Source organism: Cariama cristata, unplaced genomic scaffold (genome assembly GCF_000690535.1).
Source record: "Cariama cristata isolate BGI_N322 unplaced genomic scaffold, ASM69053v1 scaffold7353, whole genome shotgun sequence".
Taxonomy (NCBI): Eukaryota; Metazoa; Chordata; class Aves; order Cariamiformes; family Cariamidae; genus Cariama; species Cariama cristata.
In genome coordinates, this window is record NW_009608887.1 from 27,698 (window position 1) to 42,728 (window position 15,031).

General features: G+C 43.0%; 1 protein-coding gene across 1 annotated transcript in view; it reads left to right on the top strand.

Annotated features, from left to right (window-relative positions):
* Positions 1–321: 321 nt before the first annotated feature.
* Positions 322–15,031, top strand: part of LOC104159419 (laminin subunit alpha-4-like) — a gene marked incomplete at its 3' end in the record, with an annotated part of 31,507 nt that continues 16,797 nt past the window's right edge. The window contains exon 1 of the mRNA XM_009697318.1: positions 322–648. Coding sequence (XP_009695620.1) covers positions 448–648 — 201 coding nt within the window. The remainder of the gene's footprint in view (positions 649–15,031) is intronic.

The window sequence follows — 15,031 nt, forward strand, 5'->3', positions numbered from 1 at the left end:
AACATGTGAAGGAAGCCAGAGCAGCGAGCAGAGCGTCAGTCCGTGTCCTGACAGGGGGAGATAAGGTGGCTGGGGAGCCAGCGCTGCTTTCCTGGAATACAATCTCTGTTTGACACTCGCTGCTTAAGCACTGCCCATCTGTATGTTATTGAGCTGGAGCCTCTGGGGAAAATCAGGAGCCACAGGCACAGAGAGTGAACAAGGGAGGCAGCAAAAGCGCTTTTCTTCCCTTCTTTTCCTTTTTTTTTTTTCCTTTTTTTTTTTTTTTTTTTTCCACTTTTAAATCAGGATCTGGTTAGACTGCCTTGAAGTGCCACATCTGGAAACTGAATGCTGAAAGAAAGTTAAAATAACTGAGGCACCACTAAGCCAAGGGGGGCTGATTGCAGAAGAGGGTAAACAATTACTGAGACGCTAGAAGACCACTGCTGGATGTAAGGGGAGGAAATGGCTTTGATCTCCGCCTGGCCCCTCGTTTCTCCTATATTATTATTTTTGAGATGCTTCTCCTCCAGCACAGCCTCGAGTGAGGGAGGTGTTTTTCAGTTTGACATTGAAGGTAGCTCAGCGGTCAGCGCGCAAGAAGCCACTGTTATCAGAGGGCAGCAGCAGGCAGTAGCTACTGGAAGTTGGGTGCCTTTTGCTGAGGTACAGTAACTCCCTTCTCTCTCTAGTGTCCGCGCTTTTCTGCTTTCATCTGTCTGTGTTCAAGCTCCCGTCTGGTTAACGTTAACTTAATCATTCAATCCTTAAAGTGATACCGGAGGATTTTTTGGGGGGGTTCTGAGACGCTGCGTTTCGGGACTGGAGAGATAGAGTTCAGACTTCAAAACGTACACATGCCCTGCCTGCTGCGAGCAGACAGCTGCTGTACTTTGCCGTGAGGCTGGCTTAGCTGACTTTCCTGTCAACACAACCAAACAGGCCTGTCCAAAGAGCTATTTTACAAGGGTTAATTGTCACAACACTTTTCTGCTTGCCTTGTTGTAGTTCCTGCAGTTGCAATTCACTTAAACTTCCAGAAAGAGTCTGTCTTTGGTGGCAAATGCTGTACTGTAGAAGTTTGTGCTTTTGTCTCTGAATGCCACAATCTGAAGTTCCTTTTTGCGATGGGAGCGGGGATAGTAAATCAAAGTGGAGGCAACTGCCTGCAGAGAAAACACCTGCAGAGATTTTAAGACTTCCAAAAAGTATGAGGTTGGGATTAGGGAAAAAATGAAACTAGAGAGAACTGAGAAGCAATTTGATGGTGGAAAATTTTCCCGTAACCCCTGTGTTTTGGGATCGGTTGATGCTCCTCATTCTAGCAAGGCTGTGTTGGGAATGGACTACTCAAAAATACAGCTTGAGAAAACAGTTAATTACTCCAGCATACACTGAGAGAGGGGGTAGTAATGTCTCATGCGTGGGAGACGCAAAGTGGGAGGCAAACAGAGCTACATAAGGTCATGGGAAGGGAAAATCTAGCGTAACATCCAAAAATGAGGTGAGACTAGCACAGCCGTGTCACTATGACAATATCAAGATCGTAGTCTCCGATATCGCAAGTCTGATTTTCCCCCTACGCTCCAATTGCCAGGACTAACAGCCGTGGAAATAAGTGCACAAGCCCTTCAGACAGCCAGGCCTCCAGGGGGGCCGGGCAGAGCTCGTCCCCCACTGCAGCAGCTCCGAGCTCCGAGGCAGCCTTGGGAAACATCTGCCCACCCTGCCTGGGACTCGGCGCGAAACATGACCTGTGTGAGAAAACTGGAGGCTAAACCCTGCTCCGCTCGACATAGGGGCTCTCGGGAGCCATCCTGGGCTTGGATGGGGTCCATGACGTGGGATGAACAGCTCTTCTCCTCTGGCCTGGGATCAGCCCCGGGAAGCCTCATTGCCACCTGTTGCTTGCAACATGGAAAGTCCCTCAATGAAATGCCTGATTTAAGAGCTGGATGGGTTTTGTAGCTGCTTTTCACAGGATAATGGGCATAAGTGATTATTAGCCTTTCTTGGTATGATTGTGTAGTATGGTTTTCCCAAAGACACAGTTTACATTGCTTCACTTTAATATATTCTTTACTTTGGGAAAGTGCCGTGACATATATTGGACACCACAGGGAAATGACACTTTAGTCTCCTTCACCCATTTCAGTCCTCCCTGAAGTTTCATTTGTACAGTCCGATCTAACAGAGTCACACAGTGGTGTTTGCTCTGGCAGTTTACTGCGACCCCTGCAATGGCAGCATTTAGACTCTGGATGCCGCGTTACAAAGGAATGATGCTGCCGGCTACCGTCTCACCAAGGCCCTTGCCCGCAGGATGTTATGGTTTGATGAGGAAGGAGCCGGGATTTCAGGCCCCTTTGCCAGCTGCAGATTCACCTTGCTATTGCATTTCAGAGCCCACCTCCATGGCAATTTCTGAGGAGGCTCAGTAGGATGCTCTTTTGGGATGGGGCCGATGGCACTGTAACAGTGAGAACCTGCTTACCCATTGATTCACGTACATAGTTGGTAGCAGGAGCTGGGGAACTGGCTCTAAGCCCAGAGGTTAATGTAGGGGCCAGAGACCAATGGTCTGGTAGTCTCTCACCTGAGGAAGAAATACTTCCTTTGGTCCTCAGAGAGCTTCTCCCTCCCACAGCCCACCTCCCCTCCCTTGGCCCTGGGAACAGGGTTTGTCCCAGCAGTTTTGAATGAGCCTCTTTCGAAGCCCAAGTTCTTAACCCACAGAGAACCGCAGAGTAAACTCCCTTACACAACGCGGTTTGATTCAGCTCCTTCATCTAAATATTGACTCAGGCCTACAGCTCTCCCGAGCAGACAGAGGCTGTTAGTCACATTGAATAGTGCCAAATTATACAAAGGGGATAGATTCGCCAGGCAGAGTTACGGAGCCGTGGATGGGGCTTCCTTGTAGACTGTGGTGGCAGTCAACCGCCACGTGAAACACGCCGCTGTAAAGCCGGAGCACTGATCAGGGCAGACAGAGACCATGGTATTTCAGCGTCCTGGACAACGTTTGCCCCACACATGATCCTGCTCTACATATCTTCAGAAACCAGCGAGGTCTGAGACAGTGTTGGTGGGAGTTTGCAAGCTGTAACTGGTGGGACGCTCTTAAATCCTGATAAGAGTCTGGTACTATGAACCCATAGAAGAACAGGAGATCCCAACTAATGTAAATACATATTAGTGAATATTTCTCAGTTTTCCACTCCTCTTCCTTTCCCATTTTTGGCAACCCTAAACTCAGAGGAACTGGGAGAAGTGGTTTAAAAAATCAGAATTAATGTTAATGTGGAGCTTTTCTGTGCCTTGCATTTGAACGAAAGCCTCTCAACAGCAGAAAGAAGAGGACTAACTACATTTTCAATGCTGTGCTAATAGGTTGTACCCACTCAGAGTGGACCATGGGTTTGAGTTGGACTTCAGTCAACATCCAGTAGCTTGGTGCCCTTGTTGTTAATCAATATGCGATCCAGTACACCTAAATTAGGCACATAAACTGTTCTTAAAACTTTTCCATCCGAATCAGGCACTGTCTTTAAGCATAAACCCAAACTCCCTATATGGTAACGGAGACACTAGGTTTTTAAAGCCTCTAACTCCTAGCGGTCTTCCCTGGAGGGCCTCAAAGGAGCCTTTTCCTCTGTAAGAACTGTGTTGGGTACTTGCTTCAGGACAGATTTATTAATCAGCTAAAGTCTGGGGCATAAAATGTAGATGTTTAAATGAACTGGACTAGAGTCCACCCAATGAAATGTTATGTTACCTACATAATGAGCACCGGTAGTGAAAGCTAACAAGCGAGTGGCAAACATCAGAAATCTTTGTTTTGGGGTTCCACTCATTAGCTTAGACACAGCAAAAGAAAAGGGGGTGGTGAGACACTTCCTCCAGGTGAGGCACAGAGCTAAAGCTGAAAACCAGAAGTAACTTCTGAGAACAGTTACATCCCACTGTCAGACACATGCCTTTAAACCAAGAGGCAAGTCATACATTATCATTTGGGTCTGAAGCCAGCTGCTGTCAACATTTGTGTTTATTATAAATTCCGCTGACATGATGGTTTTAATTATATAGGTGTAGATTTTGTTCCTTGGTAGGAAGAAAGTTTCTTACAGAGTCTAAAGTGAGAATAAAAATGATACAAGACTTCAAATACTAGAGAGTATGGCAAATGATCCTCTGTGATTCATGTTGTGCAGTCACTCACTTTAATGTAAAATGAATGTAAGGTGACATCCAGAAAAAGTCTCATTTCATTTTGATGCAAATGACTACATGAGGTCAAGAAAATATCAAAGAGAGCCCAGTATAGGAGATGAGGGTGGGAAGGGTTAGTGGAAGAAAGGGAAGACAGACATTCTGTGGAGACACTTGCCAAGCAAGAAAAGATAATTTCAAATGTCCTCTATGGAAAGAAGAAGTGAAGCAAATAGTGGGAAAGGAAGCAAACTGAAGCAGGAAGAAGACAAAGGAGAGGAAAAAATTAGACCAAATATGAGATAATCAAGAGCCTTAAGAGTAAAGAAAAAATTAAGTGCTTGGGACAGGGCAGGAAGCCAGTTCCCAGAGTGAAGGAAGGCATGATGATGTTGGACGGATGAAAGAGGAGAACTCTTTCCAGCATCAGTGGTTTTGGCTCAGGGGAAAGGCAAAGAGGCAAAAGAAGTCCTTTAAAGGGAACAGTCATCATAGTCAAGTCAAAATTAGCCATTTACTATAAGAGAAAGTAAAAGACTGAAGTTGTCTGTTGGAGCTTGCGTGTTAAAATCACATATTTGACAATCATTTTTTCCTACCTGACTTCTACCAGCAGCCACTGATCTAAATTTTCAAAAGCAAGAAACAGTATTTGAGGCGCTTTCTTTCTGGTTCTTTAAAGCAATACATAATAATTAGCATGGGACCCAAACCTCTCTAAAATGGCTTACACTAAATATATAAAAAGAGACAACCATAAGTCCCAGAAACTTGTTAACAAAGACTCACACTATCACCAAATTACCTTCATCCCTTCCCTCGTAAAGTTTGGAACAGAAAGTCTTGCAGACTGTTTAAAGAAACCACAATTTGATCCTTACTTGTGGCATTAATCTGTTCAAAACAAACTAGCACTAAAAGAAGCAGCAGAAGACCTAATCCTGAGGTGTGAGCCAAAAAGGGTTTCAGCTTGACAGAAACCTTTATATTCTTTTAAGCTAACGGGAACTGCATCTACCTTTAAAAAAGCAGATCTTTAAATGAATTCATTTCAGACCCTTGAGGTTATGTTAGGTTAACTCCCATAATGGGCAATTTGGATTTCTAGCTGCTGGGTTTTTTCTGGTACAACAAGGTTATGTTCTGAGAAACATCTATTAGTGGGGAGGAAGTTTTACTGCAGATGTTTGTGATTCCAACTTAAGTTTCTCATCAAAGCTTTAATGAAAATCAGCTGCTTGGAGTAGAGCCGCCAGACCCCAAACCTTTTAAATCATAGGAAGCTGAAGCAAATGGAAGCACAGGGCAGAGCAGATGGATAGTGGAAAATGTTCTCCATTTCAAGAAGGTGCACAAAGCACCCACCAGAACAATGCAATTTAAACTCCACTGCAGTGAGTTCCCACAAAGTTTTGGGCAAGTACCAGCAAAGTGCCCCGAAGCTTATTCAGGGCTGTGAAAACCAATAAAAGGCATTTCATTCCCACTTTTATTCATGACATGGGAAGCAAGGAAGGAATTAAGAGTCCAGTTTTTCCAGGGGGCATGAGAAGCAACAGAAGAATTGATTTCTGAAGGTGGACTTGTCCTGATTTAAACTGAGAACAATTAGAGCTCCTAGTGTTCAAGAGCTGTGTGAAATAGATCTGGCTTGTGAGTAATATATAACCAGCCACTGATAATTTACAATTTGCTTCTGGACTTAGATTTCAAACACCAAAATATAGACACCCTTGGTTTTTATATTTTAATTGGTCCTCTTGAACGTTTGGATCTGATCCCAGTTCATTTTCAGACACCACCATGAGCTGGGGATGTTTGGGTTATGCATCCTAATGCAAGAGTCAACAGCTGCTGAACAGTACTGTATACAAAGCTGTTAGAGCTCTGCAGTTTGGGATTCTAATTCTTTGTCGTTAAATGATCTCAAAGAGATTTTCCTAACTATCAGTCAGGATACAGACAGTGTGTATTTGGTAACACAAACAGAGATTGACTGAAAAGCAGCAAATACGATCTGGGTTTGTCGTTCCTGCTTAGATGTATTGCACAATTCTTTAGATGGTTATTTTCTTAAAATAAATACTTCAGAAATACTAGAACACCTTTTTTTCTTTTAAGATAAACCTGTGAGAAACAGTGCTAAAACCCCAGCATTCAAGGGTTACTAAGATATCTAATAAAAGCCAAAGAATAATAGAGGGTTATGAAAAATATTTTAGAAATTACTATTCCAAGTTTACAAGACTGTAAGGGGAACTAAAATGTTATTTTTTAAGTTATGACACATGGTAGCCAGGGAGCACGGGAAGAACTGGCACATTTGAATGTTAATTTGAAACATAATTTAATAATTACTGAATAAAAAGACTCTACCTGCATGAACAACTTCAGTACGATCTGTAAAAATAGCTATTTTAGCTAAAACTGTAAGGCTCTGCATCATTGTTTGGCTCTGTCTTCCCACCAAAAATGAATAAAAATGAACTCGTTCAGCCTTTCCCCACCGGCGTCAGGTGGCAGAGAAAGCGACACAGAACCAGCACCTACACCGGATCATTTCTGATCATCCCCTGTTACCACCCCACGACGCATCCTCTTACTGCTGTATGAACGGCTTTCTGAGTGGCAAGAGATGAGCAGACTCCTTTTCTGCCCAGGCTAACACAAGGCCAACATGTCCTCGGGTTTCCCACTGTGGTTTTCCAGCTCTGAGCCGCGATGATAGCCCGTGGAGAGCCACGGAGAGCCTGCCGTCCATGACGCCCTTACGCTGTGCTCCCCACTCCTGGCTCCAGGGACCCTTCCTCCAACACACTCTGTGGAAGCATTTGTCCCGAGAAAATCTGCTCCAGTATCCAAAAAAGAAAAAAAATAATAAAAGAGCTGGCAGGACAAAACACGGCACAGCCCTCGCTACCCCAACTATTAAAATCCTACATGCCCTAGGAAAGCTAACGCAGCCTGGCCCAACGAGGGCTGGCAAGGTCTCCAGAGCACCGGTACCTGGCACAGACCCATTCACGGGGGAGGTGGGCAGCTGTTGAAGGTCTAGACATGGTGTAAGGTCAGAGGGGATTTGTGTGCCCTGCTCAGCTTTTTGCAGATTTGTGGTTTTCTGTGGCTTCCTATTTCTCGTCAATGGCAAGGACGGTCTGCAGAGGCTCACCAGAGTCTCTAAGACACCAGTTAATTACTTCTAAGTCAGCTGGAAACAGGGGCTTGGGCAATGGATTTTTGTGAGGGATGAGGGAAGAAGTTGTTGGTTTTTTTCCCTTGATGCATCTATTCTTCCCCATCTTTGAGTGACCAGAAACTAATTTCTTCACCATCAGACTATGTCTATGATGAAACAAGCCAGGGGTCAGGAGGCAGTGAGAGATCAGGGCAGGTTATCCCTTCTCCCCAGCCCTGGTTTTTCCTCTCTCCCTTCGGACCACAGCCTCTGCCCACCTCCATGCTGGAGGCAAGGCACGTAGTACAAAGTGCACCATGCGGAGCTGTCTCACTTCCTTCCCTCACATTTACGAAGCTCTGGGATCATGGAGGGGGAAGCCCTGTTTCTGAGAACAGCACCTTCCCATCGGCCATCCCCAGGAGCTGCCTGTTTGTCCACAGCTGGGCCACCCTTCGGAGGGAGAGATGGATGAAAGCTCTTTATCTTCATCTTTTAAGATTTTCACATTGGCTTGTGTTTCACGCTAACAAGTTTTTTAATTGATGCCATGGCTCTTGGTCAAGCAGATCACTGTATGTCTCTACTGTGATTCCAACATTTTAAAGAGCTGCAAAATCAAACCAGGAAATACTACAAATCTGGGGTGGGGGAAATTGCTGCAAAAGTGAAATCAAAGCAAGCTTCAGATTTACCCTCTCAGTTTTAACAGTGTCCCACAAGCACAGTTGTACCTGCTTAAAAGACCACTTTTCATTTCTCATCCCTTGCAAGCTATTGTCTCTGTCTGGAAATCTCCCAGGGAGTGCTGTAGTTTGTCAACTGGTTATGTCTCACTTATCTGGGGGACTCCAGAGGAGAAAGTATGACTCAGAACACGCATTTCACGCGAGTGTTTTGTGGGGACTGGGTGGAGGGTGGTTAATGAGGAAACAACGCAGAGTTATTTATCCCTTTTCCTGTAAATTGTTCTCCTTGAATAAACTTGGCATTTTGTTTGAAAGAGGAAAATCAAATAGCTACCTTTTCAACTGCAGATTTTCTATTTCTAACAATAAGCATCTGTAAGATTTTTACTTAGTGGCTGTAGTAATAAGTACATTAGAGCAGAGGCTGATATTAATGTCTCCTCCTTAGCTAACTTGCTAAAACATTTTAGCCCTCTCCCTTTTTGGAGAAGAATGCCTTTTAAGCAGAGGCTTTGTATTTCCCACTGTATATGGAAAAAATGACTGTGCACTTCTATGGAGAATGCCTAGCTGAGAAATGTTTATGTTGGATCCAACCCCATCTCTGTTGCTGAATGGCATTTTGTTTTCCACTTGGACTGGGGAAGGGGTAACGGTCTGGAAACACTTTCAGCACAGGAAATTTTTTTGAAGTTAAATACAATTACTTAGTCAAGGCAATAGATAATGTTGCTGCCCTGCAGAAAGCCATCTGGTTTTCAGCTATCGCTTGGTTTTGCGGGAGTCACCATTAGTCTGTCACTTCTACCACGGAGGGATGCACAAGCCCACTCAAGGAAGAAGAATATGGAGTGACAGTGGGCTGGGGAGAGGGGTCCTTGTTATTTTTCCCTGTCGCCCATGCTCTGCTTTGCTTGTTGGTTTGGGGATTACCCATGTGCAATTAGCCATATTCACTCTCCAACTGCTAGCTCTACTATGCGACAGGGAGAACTAGAGGTAACTTTGTTCTGTTCCTCCCCCACCAGCAGGATTTTACCTAGAATTGGAGCAACTAGTTTCAGTCTTACTAGTTTTAGTTTTAGCGATCTCTGAGCTCTTTGTCTAAAACTTTGGGAAGATGGTTTCCATCAGCGTCATAATCTGTTCTTTATTATCATCAAAAATTAAACTTCTGTTTTGGAAGCTGATGAGTTGATAACTCCCCAGGTGATACATAAATATTGCCAATTGTCAGGGATAAGTCAGCAAATGAAGTTTTCAGGTGAGGTTGTTATTACATTAGGGCCTTGACCTGTCTGCCTTAAGGCAATCACAATTTTTTCAGTAAATTCTAAGGAGAGCTCAACCCCTCTGTATATATAAATGCTGGTGAACTTACAGTGTTAAGTTGTTGCTTAACACAGCAACAGTCAGAAAACCAGGCTAAATTCAGTCACCAGATATATTCTTTAGGAGGCACAGACTGGCCAGACACGGCGTGCATGGCTCCAGAGCAGCCACAGCCCTGGACTCTCAGGTGGGAGCATCACTGAGGACAGACAGAAAGGGACAATGCTGAGACCCATGCCCAGGGGATGACAGGAGGGACACCAGTAACAGAAAATAAGGCTTCATTTGTTTCATCACACATTCAACAGCTCATCTACTGGAAAATATTACAGACTCAAAACCGGTGTCACTGCTTTATTTATTCTTTTTGTGTTTGGAGATTCAAATTACTGAGCTTCACAAAAACACACCATTGCAGCTTTAATGAGCATTTCATATGACCTACCTAGAAAACCCCATTATTATATTAATTTGCCCAGATCTATGGCAAATGCACCCAGCGAGGCTTTAATTTTCATTGAACCTATCTCATCGTAGAATTTAATTTAAAAAATAAGAATATGCAACAATATTGGGGGGTTTCACCGAATGTCTACTTCAGCAAGAAAGAATTTGCTTTTACATTGGCAAGCAAAGAGCAAAACAGAAAGCTTGTTATTGCATAACTCACATAATTGCTTTAGTTTGTAATCTCATTAAATGCAATTAGAACTGAGATACCTATCAAGATAAGTGGATAAAAAAAGATTACCAGCATTGTGTCCAAAACTCTTCACCAACTTCTGGTTAATTCCTAATTTAAAACATCAGTGGAGCATTGGAAGTAACAAATGCTTCACAGTTAACAATGTCAGAAATTTAAGAGAACAATACAGAAATTTAATGTACTACACCAGGGTGCTTATTATAAAACTACCATGAATATTGATTTGGAGACTAAGCTAAAAAATATGCTCCTCTCAGAAATGTTTACAATTTTAAAAATAAATTTGAAATTACTGATGGCTAATTTGCATGAGGTTTCTGCCCTTGAAATGGTAAATACTACAGAGTGGCTTTTTGCATGTAGACAGTTCTCTAACAGCTGTAGTGTCCTATTAAATGGGGTAATTAACTTTCTGGCTATGATGTCACACATTGAATTAATTTCTCCAGTAATAATAGTTAGAATGTGACCTTTTTACTTCAGAAGAATTTGATACTGTAGACCAGAGGTAATGAAGGCTTATAGAAATTATAAATAGAGCTTAGAGGCCTAAGGGGAAGCTGATGAGCAAGCCTGTTTGTTTTTAATTCTGTAGGTTTGTGAGACTTCAAAGCTCAGATCAATTTAGCAAAAATCAATGGAGAAGAAATAAAATTGCAAAGCAGATGTCTGCTTTTGTCTGCGTGTTGCAGAGTATCTCACAGTGTAGAGGAGGACTTCTATCCATCTCTCTTTATGATGATTTTGATGGTAGAGCATGTCTGGCCAACAGGTCAGTTATTAACTTCTGAGACCCTCATTCTCCAGAGAAAGACAAAGATCTCTCTGAAATGTCACTTCACAAGGATTTATAGGTTCAAGTACAAAGACAGTCTTGAATTTGCTATTACTCAAGGTCTGGGAATTTGAAATTAATTTATTTCTTCCAATGATAACTTAAGCTAGAGTGAAGTATGACAGCTCTTAGAAAGGGAGTCATCAGGCCATTTTATTTTTAAAATTAGTTATAGTTTAACTCGGTGGTTGGAAGAACTCACAGCAACCTCCTCCATAGCCAAGATCTGGTCTAGGAAGATGCATGTACCAAACTAAGAGAGATTAACAAGGCAGGTTAAAAGGGGAAGTTATCAGCAGAACTAATGGGTTTTGTACCTTCAGTAAGATCTCCAGCTCTTTATTTGTTTTTTCAAGAAGAGGAAAATGTTTTAATCATTGTATCTAACAAAAACACATGCCCTGAAAGGTATTTTAACAAAAACAACTTCTATATAAAATAGCTTTTTCCATATTTGTATTTCCTCTCTTTTATGAATTGAAGAAAACAGCTTTTCCTTAAATACCTTAAAAGCTCTCCTACAAAGTTAGTTTCAACTTTTCATGTGAAATTTTAACACTGAAATGTAATTCTTTCTCTTTCTCTCTACCCTATTTGACTAATCCTTTTCATGGTATGCTTTGGCAGTAAATCCTCACAGGTCACTCATAAAAGTTGCCCTCAAATACCAGAGTGTGGTCTATCCCTTAAAAAGGATGGAGAAAGGATGGAGAAAAAAAAAATGGGAAAGACAGCACAATGCCAAGCAGTGCTGTGTAAATATGCAAATGGCTTTAAGGCATGGCTGTTTAGCTAGAAGCCAAAAAAGTTCTTTCAGCACTGGATTAAAAAGACTGTAAATCTTGGGTCCAGCAACAGCTTTATATTCTCTGCAGACATTTGAAGCAAGCAAATCGTGACTACCAGAATTGTCTGCCCACGTGGGCATTATTCATGGTGGATCTGACTAGTCCTCTTAAAAGACATGAAGCTGTTGAGTTGTGTCACTGCTGAGGATTACATTGGGTACATCTGGGACACTGTAATCTGGGATTACATTGGGTACGCTGCTGTGGATTACATCGGGTACATCTGGACACAGTCCCAGGAAACCGGCTCTAGGTAGCCCTGCTTGAGCAGGGGGGTTGGACCAGACAATTCCTTCCAGCCGCAACCCTCCTGTGAATCTGTGATTCTGAGTGACTATAGTCATGATTCCATTTTACAGATAGAGAAACTGAGCAAAAGAGTAATGTTCATGGTCACACAAGAGCTGCGCAGAAGAATGTGTTTTCTTGAGTCCCAATATCCTTATGAACATAGTTGGAGACAGAGGAGCTCATGCACAGAAACAGGGTGAAGAGTTTCTCATCCGATCAGTGAGAAGGAATATTTTTCCTTATGTTAATTTCAAACAACGTAATGAAACTATTGCCACGAAAATGTTGGTAGATTAGAGATGAAGGGTATGTCATGAAGCAGGTGAGTGACTAGAACCAGGTGCAGGCAAAGGCAAAGTGGAAGAGTAGGAGGACAAATGTAAAGCAGGACAGGGAGGACAGGAGTATGAGTAGAGTGCACAGCAACAGCAGAAGGGCTGTGGGAGCCAGTGGGGGCAGGTGGAGATCCACAACCCACCAGCGTGATGTTCAGATGCTCCAATAATAGAAACAGCCCAAGAGAAGTACAGAGGCCTCCCCTAAGAAAGGCCAATGAACGACCATCTCATCTGGTTGGCATTTACTGTAAGACTGTTTAAATGACATTCAAATCTCCTTGCCAACAGGAGAGACATATAATATAGACAAGACTAAAAGGTAACCTATAAATAAAAACTAGAGTGAATGTGTGCTATAAATATAAAGTGAGGAGCCATGGCTTTAATCAATGCCTCACTATATATAACCAGACCTATTGGAACATGCTGTCTGCAGCAAACCCCTCATTGCTACGAGTACTCAGTACGACTTTGAGGAAATCGTAACTGCACACATCTTATCCATATGGTTATTCTTTCTCCTTTGGCGAATTCAAATCCATCCAAATTTGGGGGATATGAGAGCTAGAAGAAATTGATAAACAAATTATTTGCATCTATACAGTTATGATTGTAAGAAAGTGGTAGGGATATGAATGACAGTTAGGACAATACCAGAGCTGTCATCAAATACTTGTATATAAAGAGCCTAAGGATGCCTTCTAGAAATATTTTCTCTCTCCTGCCTGAAAAAAGCAGAACAAAACAAAGCAGAGTGAATTTAATTAGACAAACTTTACCCCAAGTCGTACACTTCACATAGGATCCATCAGATCATGAGATCCTTTGTCCACATGGCCTACCGTAGTTAGATCAAATGTAATTGTACAGATGGATCCTTTTGGCAGGTTGGAGGAGTAACAAAAATCAAAGTGTTTAAATACAACCATCTCTTATCTCAGCCATTTCAGCTATTGAGAGACAGAGATCACCTTCTCAAGTTTCTCCCATAGCAGATATTAAGGGAAAAAATGCAGGGCTTTGCTCTGCCTTTCTTGACTACACGTTGCTGGCAATCTTGTGAACAGTCTGGTGTCCATGTGTGGAACAGATGAGGATTGAGGATAAAAGCTGTGAAGAACAGGAGCAATGCCAAATAATATTCAAAGCAGCAAATAATATTACAAGCAGTGTTTTCATGCAGTTATCACTCACAGCCCTACCCTTTTGGAGAACAGGAATTGGGAGTGTGATAATACAGAGGCATCTGGCAGCATCTGATGCTGGGTTCAGTGATTTGTTATCTCCTAGTTATGAAGTGTGGCAAGACAGTTTTTCATGGTTAGCTAGGCCAAATAGGAAAGGCAGATTACATGCTGATGCACACTGCTCAGGTATCTTACCGGTACTTGTAAAATACGTACTGTCTTCTGGGGACAGACAAAACCAGCATAGTTTTAATCTTTATCAGTTAAATTCATCCCAAAACTTACCTAACAGCGTTTCTCAGCTGTAGTCAATATTTGGTACGAAAGCATTTTCAGGAAGAGCTGGTGAGCTAGCGCCAGTGAGTTCCTCACCCCCAAAAGTGGAGAAGCCTGGGTGTGAAGTACACCAGAGCATCACACACTGCCTGAATGAGGGCAACACTGGCTGGATAAAACACAAGAGGGGGATGAAATCTTTTAGCAGTTCATCCTCTGTCAGAAATAGGGTTCCATCTCCATAACTTAAAGGTATGTCCATGTAGACTATTCAAACCAGAGCATTAATTAATAAACACCCTATCCGTCTGGTAAATTCAATCTATCTCTGATGGGCCCAGTGCAGCTGCCTATGCATTCAGAAAAGAGGGAAATGCATGCAGGTTTTGCTGTCTGCTGACCCTACACAGCAAGTGCAGTTCATAGGTTTTCTGGTGAATGTGGGAGTCCATCCAGTCCTCTGAGACCAAGGCAGTGGCCAGCATGGCTGAGTCAGCACCAGAGTCCTGCAGAGCAAATACAGCTATATCCTTTCCCCCAACTTGACCCTTGTCCATCCCCATGTACACACTTTTGAGATCCCCTGCAGTCACAAGATACTCCTAAATACTACACATGCTGAACGCTCGAGCCAAAATTTAACCTCCAGCAGTTAAGCACCTTTTCCGTGGTCAGTAAAGTGCCTGGTGGCTGTGGAAGAGGGCAAAGAGCCCAGGACTTCGGAGTGTGCTGTGCACCAGTAGCATGGGCCGGCACGGAGCTGCAGTTGCACACAGCGCATACTGTACATCTGCGGGGTTTTGTGTTTTGGCAAGAAATGGAGAGAGGTTTCCCCCGCAGGTCACCAAAGGCAGGAAGGTCAGGACAGTGGGGCACAGCGTTACCACAGCTCTTTTTGTTTGCATAAAGTTTCCCAGCAGACTGAAGAAGAGCTAAATCTTTGTGTCTGTGCATATGAATAACATGTCTTTGACTTGAGGAATTTGAAATGTCTGTTACTCTGCTCCCGGGGAGCAAGAAATGGTCAAACATCCATCAGTCTGCAACTGGCAGTCTGGATTTTAAAAGTCCATGTTTAAACACACTGGAAGTCAATTACGTCCTGCGCTGAAAAGCAGATGTATAAGTTGTGTTGGTGCCCTCAGCACTTTCCTACTGAA